The following is a 27045-nucleotide window of genomic DNA, read 5'->3' as shown; positions in this document are numbered from 1 at the left end:
AGTCCCAGAGCATGACCTGCATAGGCCTGGGATAGAAAACTCTGACCTGTGCTTGTGTCCTGAGGGCCCTTATGATTTGTCCAGGGTCTGAGACAAAGGACAGGGAGGCTGACTGATGCACGTGGCCTCTGCTGCCCCCCCCCCCAGCTCACTTCTTTATTCATGAAAAATCTTTTTTAAAAATGTTTTTGAGTAATACTGAGGTCTAATTCCAGGACCTTGTATATATGAGGCAAGCACTCTAATACTGATCTATATGCCAATATCTTACTGGATTTTCTGCCTACAAAGCAATGAAGCTTTTGGGGAAGGCGGGTAGAGGGGCATGCTTTAAAATAGATAGCATTTGCCACGTCAGGAAAAAAAAACACCCTTGACACCTGCTTGTGCCTCTCTGATGCTTTTCACATTGACAAAATAACTAACAAATGCATCTTATGAAAAAAAGGTTTGATTGTGGCTCATAGATTGGGGGAAAGGCGTGGCCATGGGACCATGATGCCGCAGTGTCTCTATTCAGGAAGCAGATGTCCTGAGTGGCAGTGCTCCGCCTTTCCCCCCCTTTGTTTCAGTATGGGATGGATGGTACAATCTATATTTCATATGGGTCTTCCTACCCCACCCAGCACCCAATCCAGAAACTCCCTCCGAGACACACCCACAAGCTTGTCTCCTAGGTGATCCTGGATGCTGTGGAGTTGACAGTACTGATCATTGTAGCCTTTTCAGACTTGTCCTGTGAACGTTCGACCTGCCCCTGCAGATCATCTGCTTGATAAAAGCGGGCCATGTTATAAACAGACCAGAAACTCGTTTTTGTTTTTGTTTTTTAATTCTAACAGCTTCTGTTATCTTAAGCACATGAATGTACCTATGTATCTATAAATACAGTTCTTTAGACTTTTATGTAGCCATTCTTATAAATGTATTGTTAATTTAGCAGTGTATTTCCACCTAAATATATAGCTTTTTTATGAATGAACTTCATTTGTAATGACCACGTAGCATCCCCATACTCTTTACATGTGAGATATGTGTCCAGTACTGCCATTGCAGTATTCCTCTGTGTACTGGAGACAGAAATAACAGGTCCTCACCAGGCAGCTGACTCTCTAGTGTCCCTGTCCACAGGGAGCCTGCCACAGAGAAGGTCTGAGACACGGCCTCTTTCCTCTTAGGCTCCGACATGCTCTAGCCTGGGATGTTCAATAATGTCTCTTCATACATTGACAAGTTCCCTTTTCTCTCCATTAAATCGGAGTTTCACAACAGATTGTGCCCATTTTCCAGATTAGGAAGGCAAGAGTTAGAGCTTTCCCAGGTACAATCAAATCAAGAAATGCATTGGAGTCTAAGAGGGTGTTGCCTCTTTAATCAGATGCCCTGTGGTTAAGGCTCAGGTCATGTTTTGCATGTTTAGCGGGTCAGTGGTACTTATTTTGTTGGTGGCATACAAAATGGACTGACACTGCTGACCGTGGCGCCCATGTGCCTCCATCCCAGCCATCCTACTGGTGTGGGAACCCAAGAACTGTCGTAGGGAAGGAGGAGGAAGGCAGCGACCCAGAAAAAGCTCTCAGAAACGAGTACTTTGAAGCCGAGCCGGAGGACTTGGTAGCTGGGATCAAGATCAAGCATCTGTCCAAGGTGAGGCCTTGGAGGCAGACTGGTCAGCGGCCGGCTGGCCGGTGCCTTCCCCTGCAGGCGCTCCCTCCAGCCGCCCCGAGCACCTGAAGGAGGAGGACAGGATTCCCCCGGGCAGCTGCTCTAGACCCACTCTCCAGGGCACAGGCCATCCCTCCACACCTGGCCGCATGCTGGCAGCCATTGCATTGTTGTGGCACTGTGACCATACAGTCCTGGGTGCACTTGTCATTGCCTCTCAGTTCATGTCACACTGGATGCACAATGACAAGAAGAAGGTCATGAAGGGACTAAGAGGGGGATGTAACCTCTGCCCCACATTTCTGTTCCATGTGCATGCCTGGGACTTGGTTTAGCGTCCTGAGATGTTAGGATCATGTTCCAAGGGGGAAGGGAGGCCCTGAGGGCCACAGGAAGTCAAGGCAGCCTCTGACTTACCTACAGGTGTTCCAAGTGGGTAATAAGGACAAGGTGGGCATCAGAGATCTGACCCTGAACCTCTATGAAGGACAGATAACAGTCCTACTGGGCCACAACGGTGCTGGGAAGACCACGACCATGTCGATGCTGACAGGTGAGAGGTTGCCCCGAGGCCATCTGGGCCTGGCAGGCCCTTCCCCTCTGTCTGCTTTACATCAGCCACAGACCTGTTTTCCCATAAGGCCTCAGCCCTTCCCTGTGACAGGCAAGCTATGTTTAGAGCCAGTAAAGTTTTAGTCCCGTGCTCCAGGGGAACACCTGAGGGGCCATTGATGGCTCCCACCCTGCCTCAGCCTGTCTGTGAATGCCCAAACCTGGTGGGATCAGCAGAAACCAATGAGAGTGATTCTACAGCCACTGAAGGACAGATCACCCATACTGACTGACTAGCACTCATCCCCCTGTGCTAGGCTAGGGAGGAGACCGGCAGAGTGAGTGACAGGCAGTCATTGAACCCTGGGTTCAGTCCTAGTTCCCATGGGGGAAAGTAAGTGATAAAAAGATGAAAGGTGGGGACCTGCCCCCCCCCTAGGGTGCTGCACCATCCGAACTACTCCTTGTCTTCCCGAAACAGAGGTGCTTGTGAGAGCACACACCTTAGTGTTGAGAGTGGGGTTTGTGATTGTAATGGATTTGGTTCCTACACACTGTGAGAGACACACAGAGCCAGCAAGAACGAGGCTCTTCTTTATGACAAAGCAGTGTGCCCTGTAACAGAGCTGGAGCCCATCTCTGGGCTCCAGAGGATGGATAGAACCCAAAGTGGAAGAATGCAGGGTCCCTCCTATGGACAGGATCCTCAGTAAACTGGGGGAAGTGGCTTCCGTGAGTCAAGAAGGTCATGTACCATGCACAGATGAACGAGATTTTCATAATGAATTTGGGGCCTTTGATTCGGCTGCAGGTCTCTTCCCCCCTACCAGTGGACATGCTTATATTCACGGATACGAAATTTCCCAAGACATGGTTCAGATCCGCAAGAATTTGGGCCTGTGTCCCCAGCACGATGTCCTGTTTGACAACCTGACAGTTGCAGAACATCTTTACTTCTATGCACAGGTAAGTGTGTGCGTGTCAGGGGCATGTGGGTGGTGACTGTTCCCTTGATAATACACCTAGGGATGCTGCGGCTGCCCCAGTATACCATTAGCCTCACAGCAGTCTGTTCTGAGGAGCTATTCTGTGAAAGCAAGGGTAATCTTGGTGGGATACGCAGAGTCCAGGAATGCCAAGGGAAGACATCTCTTGAGCCAGAGAACCGCTGGATGGTTTAGCGCCTGTCAATCCCCCTGCCTCATGTCCTCTCATTCCTACCTTCCAGCTGAAAGGCCTCTCTCTCCAGAAGTGTCCTGAAGAAGTCAAGCAGATGCTGCACATCCTCGGTCTGGAGGACAAGCGGGACTTGCGGTCCAAGTTCCTGAGTGGGGGCATGAAGCGAAAGCTCTCCATTGGCATCGCCCTCATAGCGGGTTCTAAGGTAGAGGGCAGGGGCCAGCCTCTCAATGCAGCCACGTCAGGCTCCCACAAGGACAAACCCAGGGTGGTGACTTACCCAAACCCCAAATCAAGCTGCAGAAGGCCACATAGCGCAGCCATCCCGAGCCTGAGCTACAGCTCTGTCATTGTCACACAGCTTTATCCCCTCCGCCCTCCAGGTGCTGATGTTAGATGAACCCACCTCAGGCATGGACGCAGTGTCCAGGAGGGCCGTCTGGGACCTTCTTCAGCAGCAGAAGAGTGACCGCACCGTCCTGTTAACCACTCACTTCATGGACGAAGCTGACCTGCTGGGAGACCGCATCGCCATCTTAGCCAAGGGGGAGCTCCAGTGTTGCGGGTCCTCACTGTTTCTCAAGCAGAAATATGGTGAGCAGCGGTGGGGAGGAGCCTGGTCAGCCTCGTGACAGGCCCGTGCCACCACCCTCCAGCATGGTGAAGGATCCAGACAGTAACTGGGCAAGGCTATCTTCAGGCTTGTCTCTCATTCCACACCTAGGTTTGCAGGCATGGTGAAGCACAGTCATGCCAGGACGACAAGCGTCCTGTGAGTGGTCACCACCTGTGAGTGGTCACCACTGCTCTCCTATGTGAGGCTCTGAGAGCGATAGTCACTGTACAACCCAGTCCAGCAGGTGGAGCCAGAAGCCAGGACTCAGCCACCTTGCTGTGTGGAATGCCTGGCTTTCTGCTGTTACTTCCTGGTCTAAGTTACAAACCTGGCTCCTACCCTCAGAGAACTCGTCCCCTCAGAATGCCCCATGGTTCACATCTTTCTCTCTCCTGTGCCAAGCGCATACCCCTAGCAATCCCCAGTAAAGCTAGAGCAAGTTAGACAGGGGCCGTCGTCCTGAGTGGGAGGACCTGGGGTACCACGATCAAAGAGGGGTGGCATCGGTCTCTACTAGAGCCTCAAGAGCACCACACTCGCTACTTCTCGCCTGGCTGCGGGGTAGCCAGACCCTGGGTCCAACACCCTTACCTCTAAAGGGAGTAAGAAAGGGCCATTTCCTGCAAAGCATTATTGGACAAGAAGCCAGATAGAGCTCAGTCTACATACAGTTGTCTCTCAGCTCCTGCTGTGTCCCTTCCCTGCAGCCATGTTCAGCATGAGTCTTCAATGCAGACACTCATATGATCAGATCACTGCTGTGGTTTTATCCTCAGGAGGTCTCTGGCTCCCTGTAGGTGTGCCTGGCTACATTCAGTGAACAGTCCCCAGCGCTTCTCCCCAAATGGGTTGTGGGAAGTAACATGAGCGCCGCTTGGAAGAGCCCAGGGAGCGTCTGCTCTGGCCCACTTGTACCCCGCTGTGCAGATGCTTCCCCATAATCCTGTGTGGCATGGCAGAAGAAGTGGGACCCCGGTGGGCCTAACACTCGCCCCACGTGTTACAGGCGCTGGCTACCACATGACGCTGGTAAAAGAACCTCACTGCAATCCTGAAGGAATCTCTCAGCTAGTGCACCACCACGTCCCCAATGCCATGCTGGAGAGCCACGCTGGGGCTGAGCTGTCGTTTATTCTTCCCAAGGAGAGCACACACAGGTATGTGTCCTAGAGAGCACAGGTCCAGACCCGGGAAGGCCTCGTGCCCATGAGGGCTCTATACCCTCTCTCTTGTGGCTACCAGCACCCCTCAGTCTTTAGGTCGGGGATGGGCGGCGGCGGGGTGAAATTGCTTACTACGTATTGCATATTACTTATTACAGCAGAGAGAGATACTGCTGGTGCCTGAGGAGGACAGACAGACAGCAGACAGGCTAAACACATTCAGTTCTTGTCTGCATTCAGAAGGGACAGGGACTCCCTTCTCACACCAGCTTGTATATATATTAAAGCTATTGCCAAGCGTGGTGGTGCACACCTGCAATCCTAGCACTTGGGAGGCACAGGCAAGAGGATCATTTCAAGGTCATCCTCAACTACACAGAGAGTTCAAAGTCAGCCTTGACGATTTCAGCCTCCCTCCAAAAATAAGAAAATAAATAAATAAATAAAACATATGTAGAAGTACAGTTATTTGTGCAGCTGCTGTGCATTTGCAGACAAATTGCGAGTGTTCAGAACGTCTCTGTCTCAGGATTAGAAACAGTCAATTCACCCATTTTCCCGGCTCATGCTCCTTTTCCTTCCTTCCTTCCTTCCTTCCTTCCTTCCTTCCTTCCTTCAAAAATATAAACATTTTACAAACTTAAAAAGTCCCAGACTTTAAAAATTCCAATGTTTCAAAATCTCAGTCTCAGATGGGCAGTGCTGGTGGCGCACGCCTTTAATCCCAGCACTGGAGCCTGGTCTACAGAGCAAGTTCCAGGACAGCCAGGGCTCCACAGAGAAACCCTGTCTCAAATAAACAAAAAGTCTAAACTCTCCATAAAACTCCAAAATCTCTTCTAAAACTTGAAGTCTCTCAACTGTGGACTCCTCTAAAATAAAAAAATAAGTTAAATACTTTCTTATTTCAAGAGGAAAGAACCAAGACACAGTCACAACCAAATCAAAGCAAAAGCAGACTCTGCCTGTGTAAATAAGACAGTGGATGATGTCTGAGTCCCTGATGATTTTCTAGGATCCTCAGACTTGGGCCGCTTCTCTGGACCCTCCACAGCACACACAGATTGTCTCCTGGGCTCAGGCTGGCTCCATCCAAGAGCTGCTGTCCTTGGTGGTCATCCCATGGTACTGGCATTTCCAAAATGCTGGGGTCTCTGCTGCAAGTGGGCCACACTTTCACCAATAGGCTCTCCTGGGCTCTCCAGAATTCTGGCCCTGCCACAGTGCCAAGTCCCAGCTGCTCTTCATGACTCCTCCATGCCTGCATGTACCACCTGACCAAGTGTGGCGCCCAGGATGAGGTACCTGATGAGGCCACCTCTGGAATACAGCTGCTGTGGGCTGACTCTGAGGAAACATTTCCCAGAAGATTTCATCTTAATGATAATGGTCTTTTCTTTTGTTTTATTTGGTTTTTTTTGTTGTTGTTGTTGTTGATGTTTTGGATTTTGGTTTTTTCGAGACAGGGTTTCTCTCTATAGCCCTGGCTGTCCTGGAACTCACTTTGTAGACCAGGCTGGCCTTGAACTCAGAAATCCACCTGCCTCTGCCTCCCAGAGTGCTGGGATTACAGGCGTGCGCCACCACTGCCCAGATGATACTGGTCTTTTCTTAATGCCGGTTAATTTCTCAGCTCCAGCTGAATAGCATTGATTATCCCAGCAAAGCAAAGGTTTCACATTAGCGATTCTGGTATCTTATTAAGCACAGCTGATTCATCATCCCCAGTAACTAGGACTACAAATTAACTGAAAAATATGCAGCATCCTCAATAGAGTGACTTAGAATTCCCCCGCCTCATCCCTACCCTGGAACCACACAGCCCAGGCCTCCATCATCTGCATTCCTATTAACACCTTCCTAGCTCCCACAGAACAGCTCACCAAAATTTGAACATATAATGGCTTTTCTAACCCAAAGTTGCAAAGTCCACAATATTCTCGAAAGTACGCGGTCAGGTCTCTCTCGGCAATACCCCACAATCCTTGTACCAATGTCTGTCTGTCTTAGGGTTGATATTGCTTTGATGAAACACCATGACCAAAAGCCAATTAGAGAGGAAAGGGTTTGTTTTGCTTACACTACCATATGACTGCTCCTCACTGAAGGAAGTCAGGACAGGAACCTGGAGGCAGGAGCTGGTCCAGAGGCAGAGGAGTGCCACTTACTGGCTTACTCAGCCTGCTTTCCTATAGAACACAGGCCCCCCAGCTGAGATGACCCCACCCACAATGACTGGGCCTTTTCCTGTCAATCACTAATTAAGAAAGTGCCTTACAGGCTTGCCTGCAGCCTGACCTTCTGAAGGAATTTTCTTAATTGAGGTTTTTTCTGTTAGAAGTTGATATAAAACTAGCCAGCACATCAAATATGATTATGTGAGGTTTTGAAGAGGTTTCTTTTTTTTTTTTTTTTTTTTTTGGTTTATTTGAGACAGGGTTTCTCTGTGTAGCCTTGGCTGTCCTGGAACTCACTCTGTAGACCAGGCTGGCCTCAAACTCAGAAATCCACCTGCCTCTGCCTCCCTGAGTGCTGGGATTACAGGCGTGCGCCACCACTGCCCGGCTTTTTGAAGAGGTTTCTAATTGATTTTTGTAACACAGAGGCTCAAACCCAGGGCCTCATGCATGCTAGACAAATACTCTGCCCTAAGCGACATCTAACATTGTTAGGTTTCCCTCATGTGTGTGAGTGATTTGCTTGTTTGTGTGTCTAAGCATTACATGCCTGCAGTGCTCCCAAAGGCCAGAAGAGGACTGAACCCAGGTCCTCCGCAGGAGCAGCAGTTGCTCTTCTGCACCATCTCCCGGCCCAGTGATGCACTTTTATAGAAACATGATGTCCTATGACTTGGGTGCGGCAAGGTTTAAAACTCCACTATTATGCACTCATTTCACATTTTAAAAAAAAACTTTGTCAATCAGACCATTTTAGGGAGCCCACATCTCTGTCATCAGTGACTGTCCCTGCACAGGTCCCCAAGAGCAAAGCAAGCAGATCTCCTTCTGGACGAATAAGCTTCCTTCTTTTCCCATCTTCAGGAGAAGAGCATGCAACTGGGTTTTTTTTTTTTTGGGGGGGGGGGGGTAGGGAATGAGACAGGGTCTCATTATGTATCCTTGGCTGTACTGGAACTTATCTATATAGATCAGGCTGACCTCAAACTCAGAGATTTGCCTGCCTCTGCCTCCTAGTGCAGGGGTCAGAAGTGTGCACTGCCACACCCAGTGGAGAACATGTACCTTTTACATGGCTGCTTGCTTTGAATGAGTCCCGTTGTTAGTGTTTAGTAGTTAGTTTTCCAAAGCAAGGTTTCTCTGTGTAGCCCCGACTGTCCTGGAACTCACTCTGTAGGCTCAGCTGTCCTCGAACTCAGAGATCTGCCTGCCTGTTCCTCCCAGTGCTGGGATAAAGGTGTGCGTCAGTACATCCCAGCTTCAGCATTTCCTGAACAGGTGGACAAATACTTGAGTGCCACCTTTCTCCATTCTGCCATCCAGGAGCAGAATGGTTTCACGGCGGTTGACTTGGGGTGCGTCCTCTGGGTGGTATCTCTAGCTCTATGATATGTCGCTTTTAGATGTTCATGACTAGCAAGCGTTTGGCCCCAGAACTATCTTCATATCCACTGATCCATTGAAATGTCTATATGGTTTACATGGTTCCGTGGTTCGTGTGTGCTGTCATCTGCCATTTCACATTTGTGCATCACATCTGTTCCATGTGGTTCCTTACAATTCTATTCTCAGTCTTCCACTGCCCCACCCAACTCGTAGCCATCGGAAGGTTAGTGTGTGAGTGTGCATGCCCGCTCAGTCTCTCGCTCACTCGCTCAGTCTCTCGCTCACTCACTCAGTCTCTCGCTCACTCTGTCGCTCAGTCTCTCACTCACTCGCTCAGTCTCTCGCTCACTCTCTCGCTCAGTCTCTCGCTCACTCTCTCGCTCAGTCTCTCGCTCACTCGCTCAGTCTCTCACTCAGTCTCTCGCTCAGTCTCTCGCTCACTCACTCGCTCAGTCTCTCGCTCAGTCTCTCGCTCAGTCTCTCGCTCACTCGCTCAGTCTCTCACTCAGTCTCTCGCTCACTCGCTCAGTCTCTCAGTCTCTCGCTCACTCGCTCAGTCTCTCGCTCAGTCTCTCGCTCACTCGCTCAGTCTCTCGCTCAGTCTCTCGCTCACTCGCTCAGTCTCTCGCTCAGTCTCTCGCTCACTCGCTTAGTCTCTCGCTCAGTCTCTTGCTCTCTCAGTCTCTGGCTCACTCGCTCAGTCTCTGGCTCACTCGCTCAGTCTCTCGCTCACTCAGTCTCTCGCTCACTCAGTCTCTCGCTCTCTCTCTCAGTCTCTCGCTCACTTCTTGGGTTGTGTTCTTTTCTGGTCTCAGAGCCCAAGTCCAAGCTTTCTGCTGAGAGGCAGAAAAATGAGCAGCATGACATAAACTCTGTCCTCTCCTCTAAGGTTCTCCATAAACCTAAAATTGCTTTAAGAAAACTAAGAACTCAGAACAGAAGTGTAGCTATAGCTCTCTAGGCAAACACAAGCGGGGCCTCGGGTTTAATCACCAAATACATTTTAAAGAAGGAAATGTCATTTTTAAAGAAGGAAAGATGTCATTGCATGAGATCATTCCAACCTGTCTCTTCCTCCTTGCATACAGGGGCAATTATTTAGAAACAAATTATTTCGGTGTCTGAAAAAGCCTTACAGCGCTGGGTCTTCTTTCAGGTTTGAAAGTCTGTTTGCTAAACTGGAAAAGAAGCAGAAGGAACTGGGCATCGCAAGCTTCGGGGCCTCTGTCACCACCATGGAGGAAGTCTTTCTTCGGTCAGTGTGGGCTTCCGTCCCTCCCAGACCGTTATGGGAGATGATGCTGGTAAAGGGTTCTGCTCTGGAGCACTGTGAGAGACAAGGGCCGAGGGCAGGGGCTCAGAGCCACACTTCAGATGCGAGTTGTACGGACACCTGCATCCTCAGGAAGTCATGGCCTCCGTGTGGGAATGTGCCTGGGCTACCAGGGTCATCCTGAGACAACCATCCACACTCAGGTCACACTCAGGTCACACTCAGGTCACACAGCTAGTAAGTTCTCTGAGGCATGGATCACCCCACAGGCTTTAGGCTTCTACCCCGGAGTGTGAGGGTTAGCTCTCAGATCCTTAGAGTGCCAGGCCACTGCCGTGGTTACGGAATATTTCTAGAATGCTTGTTTAGCTGATAGAGTGCTAATAACTGGAAGTAAAATATATACTTAAGTAATATTTTTTCTCCTTGAGGAAACCATGGTCAGAGGAGGCAGAATAATAACTGACCAAAAGCTGTAAGACCTTGTGCTGTGTGCTCAAGGCATCTATCTCAGGGGCTGCGGAGACAAACAGGGAAGGCCAGCTACTGCAGGGACACTGGTGGGGAGAGCTGAGCACAGGAGTTTGTACACCTCAAAACAGAACAGCCAAGAGGAAGGAAGGAGGGGTGAAGGAAATAGTTGTTTGCTCACCTGTGTCCAGCACAGAGCGAATCAGAGTGGCTTTTGGTGTGTCTTGATTGATTAATAAAGCCACATTCCAACCTCCTGCCAACTGTGCCTCAGGGCTCAGTTCCAGCTTGCTCTCAGAAGCTGTGGGGCCTCTGCCCCTCAGTGTTTCCTGGGAGGTGGTGCCTGCCTAGCCCCGCCCACTTGGTCTCCCCATTCCCATCCAGCACACGGCCCCGCCCAGATTCCCCGGCCTTCCCTCACCTCAGCTCCAGGCCAGTGCCTGACAGTGGTTTGTTTATCTGAGTGTCTCAGGTAAAGAGATCTGCAGGAGGATCCTCAGTGGTAAAGGCAGGTAGCCCCTGCAGTCACTCAGATGGTGGGTGGCCTGTTGTTAATTCAAAGAAAATATTGGTGAGACAGTAACACTTGGTGCCTCTGACTTGAATCTGTGATTTGACTGAAAAATCAACAGGTCTGGAGCCAGCGATGGTTCAGCACAGGCCTGTCAACCTGAGCTTGGGCTGCAGGCTCCACAGAAAGGTGGAAGGAAAGAAACGCTCTTCAAAATGGTCTTCTGACATCCACACATTCATACTCTCTCTTTCTTTCTCTCTTTCTCTCTCCCTCTCTCTCTCTCTCTTACACACACACACACACACACACAAATGTTTTTAAAGGCCAGGCATGGTGGTATACACCTATAATCCCAGCACGAGGCAGAGGTCGGCAGATCTCTTGAGTTCAAGGTCAACACCAGGCCAGCTAGAGCTGCACAGCAAGTTCTTGTCTCAAAAGGAAAAAAAAAATGGTCTTGAAGGAAAATCAGTTTTTTTAAAAAAAAAAAGAGGGGTTTGGTGAAAGACCAGCAGAGCAAGGCCTGAAGCAAGCTTGGGGCAGGTGGGGTAGGTGGGGCAGGTGGGTAGGTGGGGCAGGTGGGGCAGTTGAGCAGGTGGGAGGTGAGGCAAGTGAACAGGTGGGCAGGTGGGTAGGTGGGGCAGGTGGGATAGGTGGGGCAGGTGGGCAGGTGGGGCAGGTGAGCAGGTGGAGTAGGTGGGGCAGGTGAGCAGGTGGGCAGGTGGGTAGGTGGGGCAGGTGAGCAGGTGGGCAGGTGGGAAGGTGGGAAGGTGGGAAGGTGGGGCAGTTGGGCAGGTGAGCAGGTGGGGCAGGTGGGCAATCTAACCAGGCAGAGATGAGCTTGTTTGGGCGAGATCAGAAAGCTCCCCCAGCCTCTCAGTGGCTTCTCATCACCCCTGATCATGCTGCTGGAAAGTTTGGTTTCTGCAGGGCTAAGGATCAAACCCACGACCTTTGCGAGGTGTACAGTTGGGTGGCTTTGGTGATCTTGAGATTTTTGTCATTCTCGCCGTATTCAATTTACAGTGTTTTAGTCATTCTCTGTACCACCCTGAAAAGAATCCACACACTGGCGGTCACCTCCAGTTCCAACTGTGTGCCTGATTCTGTCACTAAGGCTTTGCCTGTCGTGAACATTTGGCATAAATTGAATCATACAACATGTGGTGGTCATGTCTCCTCTTCAGCTGAGCACAGTGCCTTTGCGGTCCATCTGTGCTGCAGCATGGTCAGGAGAGTGTCCCCCGCCATGCAGGACAGCGTGCTTCATCTGGGGTGCCTTTGCGGTCCATCCGTGCTGCAGCATGGGTCAGGAGAGTGTCCCCCGCCATGCAGGACAGCGTGCTTCTTCTGGGGTGCCTTTGCGGTCCATCCGTGCTGCAGCATGGTCAGGAGAGTGTCCCCCGCCATGCAGGACAGCGTGCTTCTTCTGGGGTGCCTTTGCGGTCCATCCGTGCTGCAGCATGGGTCAGGAGAGTGTCCCCCGCCATGCAGGACAGCATGCTTCATCTGGAGTGCCTTTGCGGTCCATCCGTGCTGCAGCATGGTCAGGAGAGTGTCCCCCCGCCATGCAGGACAGCGTGCTTCATCTGGGGAGCCCTGGGTTGTGTGTTTGTTTCAGTTGAAGGACATGGGTGCTGTTTCTCTTTTTCCACTGTTGTCTTTTTTTCTTTTCTGGATCATGTTGCTGTGAACATTTTGTATACACGTTTTTGTGTGGCTGTGTGCATCGATTCCTGTTGGATAAATGCCTCCATTCGTGACAAATTCCCCTCATTTAGAGGCTTCTGTCAGAAGCACTGGAACAGATAAGATTGTCCTTAGCATCCTTGCTTGTCCATCTGGTCACTTGTCACACTTGCTCACCCATCTATCCATCCTGTCTCTACTCAGTGACTTCCTAGGGACATCATGGGCAAAGCTGGAAAATGAGAGAGAAGGGACCAGACAGGGCTCTGCCTCTGAGAACTTTCTAGGTGTGTGGGGAGGCTAAGTAAAGTTCATATTTGTAACCAGAGCCTGAAGAGAACGGTATTAACTCCACGGAGCCTGATAGCCTGGAGTAGGCTACAGTATGACCACAGCACGTTCTGACCCTGAGCACCTTCTGCAGGACTTGCCAGCCCCACCTCCTGCCCTCCCGCTGCTGTGTCTGTCCCTGTCATGGCCTCCTGGAGCATAGCTGGCTGCCACCTAGTCTCAGCCTTGGCAGGCGGTTCCCCTGACCTTTGCCTTCTTGGGTTGCAGCACAGGCTGGCTGTGTGATGTGCCCTTTCCATACGTAGGAAGCCATGATGCTATCCATCCCTTCTTTCTTCCTTGAGTAACTGGTTATAAATGATGACTCTGGGAATCCCCTTGGGAAACAGCACCCTATGCACTGGAGCCCCAACTGGTGGTCTCTTTGCCATGGACATTACATCTGGCTACCTAGAGAGGATGTTCTGGAGATGTGTTGATGAATGAATGCGTAAGACAGAGTATCCACTGATAGCTTTGTTCTGCTTCAGAGCCTCGTTTTAAAGTCCTCCTTCTGGGTCTGTTGTCCTCCCCACAAGCTGAGTCATGGCTGGCGCCTGTGTTCTGCTGCAGGGTTGGTAAGCTGGTGGACACCAGCATGGACATCCAAGCCATCCAGCTTCCTGCACTGCAGTACCAGCACGAGAGGCGGGCAAGCGACTGGGCTTTGGATAGTAACTTGTGCGGGGTGATGGACCCAACGAACGGCATCGGAGCCCTCATAGAGGAAGAAGACGTTTTGGTCAAGCTCAACACAGGGGTGAGTGAGCACCTCAAGCTGGGGCCACACAAAGGCTGCTGGGAAGGTTGTCATCCTCTGAGCGTCACCAGGGCTGATGTCTACACGGCAGGAATTTCACTGGGAAACAGGGCAGATTACAGCTTGTGCTGCAAGGGTCAGCAGAAAGGGGAAACATTCAGATGGCTTTTTTTATTTGATTTTTTTTTTTTTTTTTGAGAAAAGAGCTTACCCTGTTATCCAGGTTGGCCTAGAACTCAGTACATAGACCAAGCTGGCCTCAAACTTGTGATCATCCTGGCTCTTTCCAAGTGCAGGATTATAGATATGCTCTGCCACACCCGGCCACAATGTCTTGATGTTCTAACTTGGGCAGTCACAGAAAACTCTATTATGAAATTGCCTTGTTGGGGAGCCTGCCTTATGCCAAGCTGTGTGCTAATCTGCCATGAGAGCCCCCTAATGAACTAAGAGGGCAGGAGGGACCCTGCTCCCATTCTATAGCCAGCGAGGAGAATGTCAGCCAAAGTCCCACAGTTGGTGCCACTAAGGTCGTCATGTATGCATGCCCCGTGTGCACCCTCTGTGTGGTGTGCATGCCCCGTGTGCACCCCCTGCATGTACCCCCCCTGTGGTGTGCATGTTCCATGTGCACCCCCTGTGTGGTGTGCATGCCCTGTGTGCATCCCTGGTGTACAGCCGCATCACCTGCCTTCCCTCTGCCGCAGCTCACCCTCCACTGCCAGCAGTTCTGGGCCATGTTCCTGAAGAAGGCTGTGTACAGCTGGCGGGAATGGAAGATGGTAGCGGCTCAGGTCCTGGTGCCTCTGACCTGCCTCACCCTGGCCCTCCTGGCTATCAACTACACCTCAGAGATCTTCGATGACCCTCTGCTGAAACTAAGCCTGAACGAGTATGGTAGAACAGTTGTGCCCTTCTCGGTCCCAGGCACGTCCAGGCTGGCTCAGCAGTTGTCTGAACATCTAAGAGACATGCTGCAGGCTGAAAGGCAGGAGCCCCGTGAAGTGCTAGGTAAGGAGTACTGGGACATGGGGCCCAGTGGTGCTGACTGCCAGTGCTGTCTCTGGTGACTTGTCCTTTCCTGTCCTTTGCCTTCATAACACAGTTAGCATCCCTGGCTTGGTCTTCATCATATCGTGACAACCAACTTTGCCTTTGGACAGCGCCAATGTCCCTTAGGCCAAACTTGATGGCACTGAGTCGGAGGAAATATTCCTGGGACACCAGAGACACAGTCTCACTGTTCGGAGTTGGACATACCTATTCTCCCAGACCTTCTCTGAACAAAAGCAGAGCCCGGTGGTCTTCCTGGGCCTTATCTTTGTAGATCCCTTGCTCATGCAACACCTGGACCTTAAAACTGGAGTCTCTAATAGCCATGGGTCAGCACTGCCTCTGGTTAGAACCACCACGTTCTGGTTAAATGGAGTGTACTGTTTTTTCCTCTCACCACTCCCTCCCACATTGTGACCAGCAACCCTGAGGTTCTATGGTCAGATCAATGACAAAATAACCAAATTCCTTCTTGGCAAATGGGTGATTCTATGAGCCGTCGGGAAGCAGTCTGCATCATGATGGGTACTACTGGCCCAGCAGACGCCCCATCTCAGCTGTGTCTGTGTCCTGAATCCCTGATGAGAGTCAGTGGGATGCTGATGGTGTCCTATCTGTCCCACCGGGTACCCTGACACTGCATTGCTCCACAGGTGACCTAGAGGAGTTCCTGGTTTTCAGGGCCTCAGTGGAAGGAGGCGGCTTTAATGAGCGGTGCCTGGTAGCAACATCCTTCAAAGACAGAGGAGAGCTGACCGTGGTCACTGCCCTGTTCAACAACCAGGCATACCACTCCCCAGCCACTGCCCTGGCCATCGTGGACAATCTTCTGTTCAAGCTGCTGTGTGGCCCTCAGGCCTCCATTGAGATCTCTAACTATCCCCAGCCCCGGAACACCCTGCAGGTCGCCAAGGACCAGTTCAACGAGTACGTATACAGCCCACACCCCTCAGGCTTCCCTCACCAGGACTGCCACTGAGGCAGCAGCATAAGTAAGGTTTTGTAGATGGCAGAGTGATGGAATTATTCTTAGATGCTGCTGCTTCTTGGCCAAGGTCACTTCAGCCTTTCGCATCAACCATTCTGTATCCACAAATCAGAACTGAAACACCCGTCCCAGAGCAGCTAAAGCCTGAGGATCCAGTGGGCATCTTGGCCTTCTCTTCCAGGCAGGGCCCTCATCAGTAGGGCAAGGGCTGTACTTAGAGCTCAGAAAAGGCAATGACATCAGTCAGGTTGCAGGCCAGAAGGCCCAGGGAGCAGCTAAGGGCACAGACTACCGTGAGGACAGTCATCCAGGCGGGGTGTGATCTAATAGACACCAATTATGCACGACAATATCACACACAGAGAAAGCATGCCGTCAGAGGCTTGTTTGTGCAGCCAGACATGGCCCCTTCCCCTCTGTCATCTTATTGGCTATCTCATCATCCCCAAAACAGCTGTACCCTCTAGCGGTCACTCCCAACTCTCAGGCCTCGAAGCTGCTCACCTGCCCCGTCTCTGTATGTCTCCTGGTGTCTCATAGAGTATGTGACCTTTCAGCGGGGTGTTCTCATGCCCAGGCCCTCACTTCTCCCCTCTTTCCCCTTCTGCCCCTTTCTTTCCCTTGTCAAATACTCTGTTTTTGTTTTGAGACAGAATCTTTACTATGTAGTCCTGGCTATCCTGAGGGTCACTGTGTAAACCAGGCTGGCCTAGAACAGAGATCTACCTGCCTCTGCCTCCCCGGTGCTGGGATTAAAAGTGTGCACCACCACGCCCAGCTTTACTATTCTTTACCTCAGTACCATTTGTTAAGATCTGAAGATTTTTAAGCCCTGGAGTAAATAAAGCCTTCACGGTGAAGGGCTTAAAAAGAGAGGATTGGGGGTTAAGGGAGTGTGGCATGGCGGTGTGGGGGAAGGGGATGCCCAGGCAGGCCCTTGTCCAGGCACTTCTTCCCTCTGAGGGACCACACACACAGGCATGGTATAGAATAGAGTTTATTCAGGGTAGAGAAAGGCAGAGAGAGAGAGAGAGAGAGAGAGAGAGAGAGAGAGAGGAGAGAGAGAGGGGGGGAGGGGAGGGGAGGGGAGGGGAGGGGAGGGGAGGAGAGGAGAGGAGAGGAGAGGAGAGGAGAGGAGAGGAGAGGAGAGAAGAGAAAGGAGAGAAGAGAGTAGTGGAGGCCGGCCATGACCACATGGAGGGGGGGAGAGGAGAGCCGAAGGGGCAGAGAGGTGAGAGTAGGTGGGAGAGCAGAGAGAGAGCAAAGAGGGAGAGGAGGGGGAAGTAGCCCCTTTTATAGTGGGCCAGATCTATGGGGCGGGGCATACCTGGCTATTGCCAGGTAGGTGTGAGGTGGAACTTAGACAGAATACCAACACATGGCCTGTTTCTAGAAGCTGTTGCTGTCAACTCCCTGTAGAACACAGGATGTAACAGAAAGAGGATTTATCTTCCACAAGGTCCAGGAACTTACAGTGAGGTCTGAGTGGAGAACAGTGCAGAAGCTCCCAGGGACACTGTGCAAACAGAAGTGCAAGCATCCCACTGAATGCTCAGGGACAGGGGGCTTAAAAACACCTAGAAGCCTAGGAGGGAACGCTGCCCTTGTTCATGCAGGACGCTGGGAGGAGCTGTTCCCCCTGGAGTGGTTTGGCTACTGTCCTTGGATGTGGATGGTCATGACCAAGGGCTCACTCTTTCCCATTACCCAGACGCACTGTGCTCTGCCCTCCCCAGGGGCCGGAAGGGATTTGACATTGCCCTCAATTTGCTCATCGCCATGGCGTTTCTGGCCAGCACGTTTTCCATCCTGGCAGTCAGTGAGAGGGCTGTCCAGGCCAAGCACGTCCAGTTTGTGAGCGGCGTCCACGTGGCAACTTTCTGGCTCTCCGCCCTGCTATGGGACCTCATCTCCTTCCTCGTCCCCAGTCTGCTACTTCTGGTGAGTGCTGGGTGTGCTGGACCCCTACTCTGCACACCCAGGGAGCACACCTGGGATCCCCTTGCCAAACCTGGACCAGCAGGGAAGACCATCTATAGCTGAGTCTGCCCCAGAAGGCCAGTTGGGAACTCCAGGTGTTTTCTTTCCTGCCCTTTGATAGGCGAGTGCTGGGCTGGCTCTGCTGGTTCTAGCTCTAATAACCAAGATGCCACTGCTCAGGACCTCAGGTAGCAGCCACTGTGGAGGCCTTGGGTCAGCGTGGCCAGTCGGAGCCTAGGGACCACCCTCTTCCTGACCGGGGGAGCCTCCCCTGGCCTGTACCCTGAGCTGCCTCGTGTGTGCTGCTGCAGGTGGTGTTCCAGGCCTTCAACGTGCACGCCTTCACGCGGGATGGCCACATGGCTGACTTGCTGCTGCTGCTCATGCTGTACGGCTGGGCCATCATCCCCCTCATGTACCTCATGAGCTTCTTCTTCTCGGCTGCGTCCACAGCTTATACCAGGCTGACCATATTCAACATTCTGTCGGGCATTGCCACCTTCATCGTGGTCACCATCATGCGTATCCCAGGTGGGAGACTGACTGCCACCCTAAGCCACTGGCCACCCACTCAACCATTTTGTCCAAGGAGGCTCTGCTCAGCCAGTCACAAGGTGGGAGGGTGGCTAGAGCGTTCTCCCAGGGGAGGGACCTTCTTCCCTGCCTGGATCTGTCCTCAGGCACGTATATAGTGTCTGCCAGCAATAACTAGTCTGTACCTCTTCACAGCCGTGAAGTTAGAAGAACTTTCCAGAACCTTAGATCATGTGTTCTTGGTGCTGCCAAACCACTGCCTGGGGATGGCGGTCAGCAACTTCTACGAGAACTATGAGACTCGGCGGTACTGCACGTCCTCAGAGGTTGCTGCCCACTACTGCAAGAAGTACAGTGAGTGTTCAGACCGGCCCTTCTGCAGCAGTTAGCAGCCAGGGCTTCCCCAGGACTTGCCGAGCCACAGGGCTTGAGTTAACCTGTGTTCTCTTCCCTGTAACACAGCATCAGAGACTGAGTATGTTTTAAACCAAAAAGGACAAAGGCTGACTTCTGGTAATGGTCATCTTGCTCAGTGAACCCCTAAGATGTGCAGGGCTTCCTGTGACCTGAGACGGGTTGAATCTCATGTGTCCTCTGGCCCCTTTAAAGCCACCAGGGTTCCGTTGTGAGGCTTTGCCCTGTAGACTGTATGTAATGCTAATAACCTTCAGGGGCCCCACCTTTGAGTGCCACAGTTGGATTAAATGTCTGTCTTTAAAAGAAAAATGCCCATAAGGGTGCGTGGCTGATACCTACTGTCTGTGTACCACTTTCATGCTTGGTACTTAGAGCCCAGAAAAGGACATCAGAGCCTCTGAAGCTGGAGTTACAGGTGTTGTGAGCCACTGTGTGGGTACTGGGAACTGAATCCTCCTCTGGAAGGGAAGCCAGTGGTCGTAATGCCTTGCCTTCCCCCAGCCCTGGATCTCCACGTTTGTAATACCCCACAGTAGGGATTGCATCTCAGCCCCATAACAGAGCCCCTATGGTCTGAGTCATCCCCACACCTGCCCCTTACTCCTGCGTACATGTTCTGGACCTGCACCTGGGCATCTGACTTTCCTAACTGTCCTGGTGCCCTGAGCTTCTAGAGCAGACTACCCTCTCTCCTTAGGTCGTTAACCAGTGACATCGTCAAATGTCTCATCATAGATTAAAGGTTAGCTCTATTTGGGGTGGGGAGCTTTTTACACCTGGAATGGTCTCCTTTGTACATCAGCAGGGAGCTAGGCAGTCACATCTACAGAGCCCTGCATACCTTCAGGCAAAAGTGAGTCTCCCCTTTCTCCCCCTATGTTGCTGAGCATTGTGCTAGGACAGAGCTTGGGAATGCCTGTCCCCACTCTAAACTTGAATGCCTACCATCGGGGATATGATTTGGACGTCTTCAGATTAATACACAGTCCCAACTCAAGGTAGTGTGACTAGCAGACAAGGGTGTAATTTGTGAGCCGTCCCTTGTCACAGGTGTGCAAGCGACACCTCAGATGGCAAAAGTCTTCCAGAGGTCAAAACACCTAGACTCTTGTTTGACATTGACTGACACAAGTCATGGCTTAAAGAGTTAGGACGTAGGGCCTGGCCATTTGTGTGGCCTAGGGAGCTAAAGATAGACCTGGGGTCTGGGAAGGGAGGGGGTCCTCAGCCGGAGGCCCAGCCTTGCTCCTTGCCCTGCACAGACATCCAGTTCCAGGAGAGCTTCTATGCCTGGAGCACTCCAGGCATTGGCAAGTTTGTGACTTCCATGGCTGCCTCGGGGGGCATCTACCTCACCCTGCTCTTCCTCATTGAGACCAACCTGCTGTGGCGACTGAGAACCTTCGTCTGTGCCTTCCGGAGGAGGTGGACTCTGGTGAGTGGCCCCTGGAAGCTCAGGGGTGCTGGAAGGTGCACCCCATCTCCTCCATTGGCCTGGAACGGTGAAGGACTGCCTCCCTCTGAGCCCAGTCTTGAAGCTTAGCTCCTGCTCCCACTTGTCACACTCATGGCTGACACGGTTTCTCCAGCACGGCCAGATCCAAGGACACGGTCACAGCCCAGGGAGGGGTCACAGCATTCATTATTTCCAAGGTGTGCCATAAGGCCTGCAGCCCGTCTGCTGTGGCAGCCTGAGGCCGTATGCAAAGGCAGTTCCTGGTCAGTTGAGGTGCCCAGCTGGGCAGGTATCTGCGCCACTTGTTAGCACATATACATACATATCCATTTTTAATTAATTAATGTGTACTTGTGGAATATGCAGGTCAGAAGACAGTTTGTGGGAGGTGACTCTGTCCTCCTTCCATGTGGCTCCCAGGAATGGACCTGGTCATCACCTCACTACCACACACACTCGTTTTTTCATATATACCCCCTGGCTTCATTCCCTCCTCACGTAAACAAAGACTGTTAGAATCATTCTGGCTCTCCAGATGAACCTGAATTGAGCGGACTCCGCAGAAACATTTCAACGTCTCCCAGATAAGTTCTCTCCACAGGTCAGTCTTCCCAGACAGACGCAGTGGCACACATGTACAGTTCCAGCTACTCAGGAAGACAAAGCAGGGGGATTATTCGAGCGCAGTAGCGAGACTAGCCTGAATGACATAGCAACACACATCTCTTTAAAGAAAATGAAACAATGAGCTGACAAGATGTTTCAGAGGGCAAAGTGCTTGCCACAGAAGCCTGACAACTTGAATTTGACTGGAACTCATGCTGAAAGACAGAACTGAGTCCTACGGGCTTGGGGAAAGCATCTTAGCCGTTAAGAGTGCATGCTGCTCTTGCAGTGAACCCCAGCTCAATGCCTGCCACCTACTTTAGATGGCTAACAAAAACTACACATAATGCAGGGGTATCTGACTCCTCAGACCTCTGTGGGCTCTACTCATGTGCGGACGCACACACAATAGAATTTTAACTTAAAAAAAGATGCCGAGGGCAGCAGAGATGGCTCAGAGGTTAAGAGCATTGACTTCTAGAGGTTCTGAGTTCAATTCCCAGCAACCACATGGTGGCTCACAACCATCTGTAAGAGATCTGACGCCCTCTTCTGGCATGTCTGAAGACAGCGACACTGTGCTGATACGTAAAATAAATACATCTTGTTTGTTTATTATATAGGAGTACACTGCAGCTGTCTTCAGACACCAGAAGAGGGCGCCAGGTCTCTCTACAGATGGTTGTGAGCCACAATATGGGTGCTGGTATTTGAACTCAGGACCTTCAGGAGAGTAGCTGGTGCTCTTACCCACTGAGCCATCTCTCCAGCCCGTACCCCCCCCCCCCGGCAATAAATCTGAAAAAAAAAAAAGGCTGAGCAGTGGTGGCGCACGCCTTTAGTGCCAACACTTGAGAGGCAGAGATAGGTGGAGCTCTATGAGTTCAAGGCCAGCCTGGTCTACAGAGGGAGTTCCAGGCCAGCCAGGTATACATGGAATTTCTCTGTGTAAATAAATAAATAATAAAGACAAAAGAAAAGTAAAGCAGGCTGGGAGCCGGCTTGCTGGTGATGAGCAGTTGTTGCGGTCCAGAGGCCCCAGCATTAGTCATCAGATGCATATGGTGGCTCACACCCAACGGTAACTCCCTTCCCAAGGGCTCCACCGCCCTCTTTTGGCCTTCACAGACAAGGCACCCATGCGGTGCACGGGTACACATACAAGCAAACCAAAACCCATACGTATAAAATACATTTTAAAAAGCTACTTCTTAAAAAATTGCCTGTAACTCCAGTTCCATGGGATTCAGTGCCCTCTTCTCCAGCGACATGAGACATGCAGGTGGTAGGCAGACATACATGTAAGCAAAATGACCATACACAAAAATAAATTTAGAAACTTCTTTCTTCACATCACTCAGTGATTATGATTTTTCTCCCTGAGTTCCACACAGTTTTTGAGCTACTTCCCCTCTCCCTGGACCCTGAGGTCAGCCCCTCAGACCACCTGCTTCTTGTGAAAGAGTGGGTGGGCATGGGAGGGGTGAGATGGCCCATGGAATTTCCCACCTCCTGGGGCTGGAATCCACTTGTGTGTTCTTCGTCTTGACCAATCAGGCAGAGCTGCAGAACCGGACATCCGTGCTCCCTGAGGATCAGGACGTGGCTGATGAGCGCAGCCGAATCCTGGTCCCTAGCCTGGACTCCATGCTTGACACACCACTGATCATCAATGAGCTCTCCAAGGTGAGGCAAGCTCTGCCCTCCCCTGGCCACCCAGCTGGCCCTAGTGCCCCAGAAGCTAGTGGGGCTAGAGGCCAGAGGGCCTGCATTGTCCTCAGGCCTCCTCACCAAGGGCTCTCCTCTGGCCGCCATTTTACAGGTATATGACCAGCGAGCTCCACTCCTCGCCGTGGACAGGATCTCTCTTGCTGTCCAGAAAGGGGAGTGCTTCGGCCTCTTGGGTTTCAATGGAGCTGGAAAAACCACAACCTTCAAAATGCTGACTGGGGAGGAGACGATCACCTCAGGAGATGCCTTCGTTGGTGGTTACAGCATCAGTTCTGAGATCGGGAAGGTGAGTGCAACAGGGACTCTCTACTGGTGTGGAGCAGGCAAGACACGGGCTGCCCTGGAGGCAAGAGAGACTCGCCTCTGGCTCACCATAGACATAGAAATATTTGTGGACATCAGGACGGGACAGTTGCATGTGGTGAGCGTGTGGTAGAAAGGAAAGAAATGCTAGCCAAAGAAACAACTCAGCTCTGTCTCTGTCCATCCAAGACTGTTCTGTATCTAAATGTGGACAAAAATAAATAAATATGCATTTGAAGACCTAGAAAGATAAGCAGAAGGAAAGGAAGGTCCATTCACAGGTTCTCACTTACTGGGCTGAAACCACAGTGGTGGCCAGGCACAGCCCGCGTGTCCCCTAATGCCCGAGAAAGTAGAGAAGGCTCATATGTGCCAAGCAGATCTGGAAAAGGAGAGGGGATGAGTGTAAGCCTGGCAGTGGACACTCCCGCTGAGCTGGTGGCAGGGGGCGCTGGACTGCGGCATCCCCACATGCTAGGATGCCAGGAAGTCCTCTGGAGGGAGTGCCCAGTGCTCGGTCGGCTCTGAGATTGAAACACCATGTCCTGGTGTGTGAGCACCGAGAACCTAAAGACTCTCTAGAATCTTTAGGATGTGGGCTTACCTGCCCCAGCCAGCAGCAAGTATGGCGCAGATGGCACACAACTCACACCAGAGCCAGGAGAGGCCTGCTCTGGTGTCCTGGCTTTGCCGCACAGTCACTTGCCGGACACCTCTGAAGAGTGATGCCCACAACAAGGCTATTTATTACCGATGAGCACCTCTTATTAGGAGAAGAAACATCAGATATTTGTTAAATACCTGAGAGAGGAAGTGAGTGATCACATGTCAGCTGTAAAGTTTTATGTGGTGACCACTTGTATAATAATGAAACTATTTTCTTTTTTTGTTGGTTTGTTGTAACTGGTCTTGTTGTCCTTATTGTTGTGGTGGTGGTTTTTGGTGGTAGTGGTGGGTTTTTGTTTAGGTTTGTTTTGGTTGGTTGGGTTATTTTTTGGTTTTTCAAGACAGGTTTTCTCTATGTATCAGCCCTGTCTTGGGACTCACTTTGTAGACCAGGCTGGTCTTGAACTCACATAGATCCCTGTCTGCCCCTGCATCCAGAGTGCTGGGATTAAAAGCATGCACCTCCACACCTAATGAATTCTTATGCTAGCTAACCTCACAGTGGTCTGTCATAGGCTCCCAGCTTGACCACTTGCTTGCCCATCTGCCCCTTTGGCAGCCAAGTCCTTCCTGTGTCCCTACTTGGTGGGTGTATGGCTTAGAGAGCTTCGGCTGTGGTCAACCACCTGGGCCTAATGACTAACTCTTTAGACAACCCCGGGCAGACTCCTGGGATGTAGACTGTGGACAGGCATTGAGGACTGCCTCTATAGGCAGGTACCATGGCCGGTGGGGGTGGGGGGGTCCTCTGGTCCTCTGAGAGCTGACCTCTAACCCTTTCCCTCCCATACCATATTCTAACCTAGGCACGGCAGCGGACGGGCTACTGCCCCCAGTTTGATGCACTGCTTGATCACATGACTGGCAGGGAGATGCTGGTCATGTATGCACGGCTCCGAGGCATCCCGGAGCGACTCATCAACGCCTGTGTGGAGAATACTCTGCGGGGTCTGCTCCTGGAGCCACACGCCAACAAACTTGTCAAGACTTACAGGTTCGACCTATACCCACCCTCTGTTCCTGAGATGAGCCCTGGCCTTCTCAAAAATAGTTTAGGGTCCCCTTATCATAGAGCTCAAGGTCAGTGGCTCCAGAAGCAGCCTAGATGTGATAGCATGTCTCAGACCCAGATGTTCCCGTCATTTCCTGCTAAGACAAGCTGACTGGCCATGTTAAGGGTCCCTGGTCACAGCTCCCTGGGTCTCCAGCCCCATGCGGTGGGCTTTCCTGTCCTACCCACCTCTTTTCTCTCCGCTGGGGTGCTCTAGAGTCCTTGGCTGTGGGATTTGGCTGGGAGCGAGAGTATTCATGTCAATTACTGACTTTGTCTCTCACCTGTCACCTCTCCACCGCCAGTGGCGGTAACAAGCGCAAGCTGAGCACTGGCATTGCCCTCATTGGAGAGCCTGCAGTCATCTTCCTGGATGAGCCGTCCACTGGCATGGACCCCGTGGCCCGGCGTCTACTCTGGGATACTGTAGCCCGGGCCCGAGAGTCTGGTAAAGCCATCGTCATCACCTCCCACAGGTAGAGTTTGGGCATCTGTGGGTCAGTGGAAGAGCCAGGATGGGTGACTGGGTGGGAGCCCGTGAGCAGAAGCCACGGCAGCACCTTACACACAGTCTGCCAGGCCATTCACCAGGCTCTGCATGGGGGTACGCTCGGAATGGACAATCTGGAATGTCCTGGTCTGGGCACAGATCCCCCTCCTGTCTGCACAAGACTTTGACATTCAGGGTGGGCATCAGCCTCCTCCGGCACTGTCTCAGGCCTCCACCCTTTCCCCAGTATGGAGGAGTGTGAAGCCTTATGCACCCGGCTGGCCATCATGGTGCAGGGCCAGTTCAAGTGCCTGGGCAGCCCGCAGCACCTCAAGAGCAAGTTCGGCAGCGGTTACTCCCTGCAGGCCAAGGTCCAGAGTGAGGGGAAGCAGGAAGTCCTGGAGGAGTTCAAGGCATTCGTGGACCTGACCTTCCCAGGTGTGTGACGCTGCTGGATGGGGCCTGGACGCGTGTGGGCCTGTCGGCTGTCACACATTTATCCACACACCTGCCCCGCCTGGTCTCTTCTCTGCAGGCAGCATCCTAGAAGATGAGCACCAAGACATGGTTCATTATCATCTGCCTGGCTGTGACCTCAGCTGGGCCAAGGTGAGTGCAGGCCCCAGAATCCCGCAGGGTGCTAGCAGGGACTAAGAAAGAGCTTCTAGGACTCCCCTTGCTGCGTGACTCCAGGCTCTTTTCAGGCTAGAATCACATTCTAGTTTTCCTCTGCTGCTCACCCTCATATTGGCTGAACTTGAGGTTCTGTGCGTAAAATATTTAAGGTGGAAAAAAAAATAAATGTTTGCATGCAAGAAAACTGGCCCGGAGATGAGACACAGTTTACCCTCATGGGAGTGCCGTCTCCAGGGGACAATGGTAGGGTGAGGTCTAGCCTCCCATTCTCAGAGGACCCGCCTTCTGGGACCTGGGCTCTCTTACCAATAGCTTTTCTGTTTCAACAAGGTATTTGGTCTCCTGGAGAAGGCCAAGGAGAAGTATGGCGTGGATGACTACTCGGTGAGCCAGATCTCCCTGGAGCAGGTCTTTCTGAGCTTTGCCCACCTGCAGCCCCCCACCACTGAGGATGGCCGGTGAGGCCCTCGACTGCCTCCAGAGCACCAGGCGTGGGAGGGGCGAGGCAGTGCTTAGCTGTGCGCCCTCCCCCTCCCAGTTTCTCTTTTCTTTCCTTTTTAATCACTCTTTTCTATGATGGACATGAAAAAAATCAAGGTGATATGCACAAAGTGGACCGTGTGTGTCTGTCGGTGCCTGCAGGCAGGAGTCAGCATGCAGGTTCCGCTCCTGAAGTCAGGGCTCTGGAACCACCGTCCCAGAGCCCATCCCGCTGTGCACGCAGACAGGCCTTGGTCTTAGGATGGGGAACTGTCCCAGCTGGCACTGCAGCTAACCTGGGGGGTTGAGCTTCTTTCCAGTGCTTATCCAGGGAGCCCCCAGGGACCTGTCTATGTTTACATATGACACTAAGCTCCCCTAGGGGGGAGGGATAATGAAAGCCAACAGGGTTGAGCAGCAACAAGGACTTCCAGGCTGCCAGGAATGAGCAGCAACGTTGCAAATAACTTCATGAAGGGAAGATACTGGCTATGACTAGGTGCTGAGACCTTTGGCTCCCAGTGCAACTGCGGAGGCATCCTTGGAGGTTATTTCCTTCCGGTATGGACAGTGCACCGGGCAAATCTGATCCTGAGCCAGATGTCATCCCACAGAGCATCGGCAGCACAAGAGAGACGTGGCCAGACGTGAAGCACAGTCCTCTGTTCCCAGTTCTGTGCCTTCAAGAAGTCACTGGCCACAGGACAGTCAGGGACCACTACAGGGCTGAGTAGTGTCATCTCTTGAGGATACACTTAAACATATTGTGATTCTACAAAAAATAAAGGCTAAGGGGACATGACCAGTCTTTGCATCATGCAAATGTGCTATGGGGAGGGGTCATGGGACTAGATCATTATTACCCAACAAATCCCATAT

At 51.8% G+C, this 27045-nt stretch overlaps 1 protein-coding gene across 3 annotated transcripts in view; it reads left to right on the top strand.

The window, feature by feature from the left end:
• Abca3 (ATP binding cassette subfamily A member 3) overlaps positions 1-26971 on the top strand; it is a 58670-nt gene extending 31699 nt beyond the window's left edge. For all 3 annotated transcript variants that reach the window (XM_052197118.1, XM_052197116.1, XM_052197117.1), the window contains 21 exons: positions 1504-1647; positions 2089-2218; positions 3029-3183; positions 3446-3601; positions 3780-3990; positions 5019-5169; positions 9895-9993; positions 13589-13775; positions 14483-14786; positions 15482-15755; positions 17553-17757; positions 18108-18327; positions 18526-18684; positions 20010-20182; positions 22367-22495; positions 22632-22826; positions 24316-24503; positions 24866-25036; positions 25298-25488; positions 25586-25659; positions 26017-26971. In XM_052197118.1, the coding sequence (XP_052053078.1) occupies positions 1504-1647; positions 2089-2218; positions 3029-3183; positions 3446-3601; positions 3780-3990; positions 5019-5169; positions 9895-9993; positions 13589-13775; positions 14483-14786; positions 15482-15755; positions 17553-17757; positions 18108-18327; positions 18526-18684; positions 20010-20182; positions 22367-22495; positions 22632-22826; positions 24316-24503; positions 24866-25036; positions 25298-25488; positions 25586-25659; positions 26017-26148 (3648 nt within the window). In that variant the 3' untranslated portion in view covers positions 26149-26971. The remainder of the gene's footprint in view (positions 1-1503; positions 1648-2088; positions 2219-3028; positions 3184-3445; positions 3602-3779; positions 3991-5018; positions 5170-9894; positions 9994-13588; positions 13776-14482; positions 14787-15481; positions 15756-17552; positions 17758-18107; positions 18328-18525; positions 18685-20009; positions 20183-22366; positions 22496-22631; positions 22827-24315; positions 24504-24865; positions 25037-25297; positions 25489-25585; positions 25660-26016) is intronic.
• The last annotated feature ends 74 nt before the right edge of the window (positions 26972-27045 follow it).

This window comes from Apodemus sylvaticus, chromosome 10 (assembly GCF_947179515.1).
Source record: "Apodemus sylvaticus chromosome 10, mApoSyl1.1, whole genome shotgun sequence".
NCBI lineage: Eukaryota > Metazoa > Chordata > Mammalia > Rodentia > Muridae > Apodemus > Apodemus sylvaticus.
The sequence above is the reverse complement of the archived record's forward strand: the minus strand, read 5'-3'. Positions and strand labels throughout refer to the sequence as shown.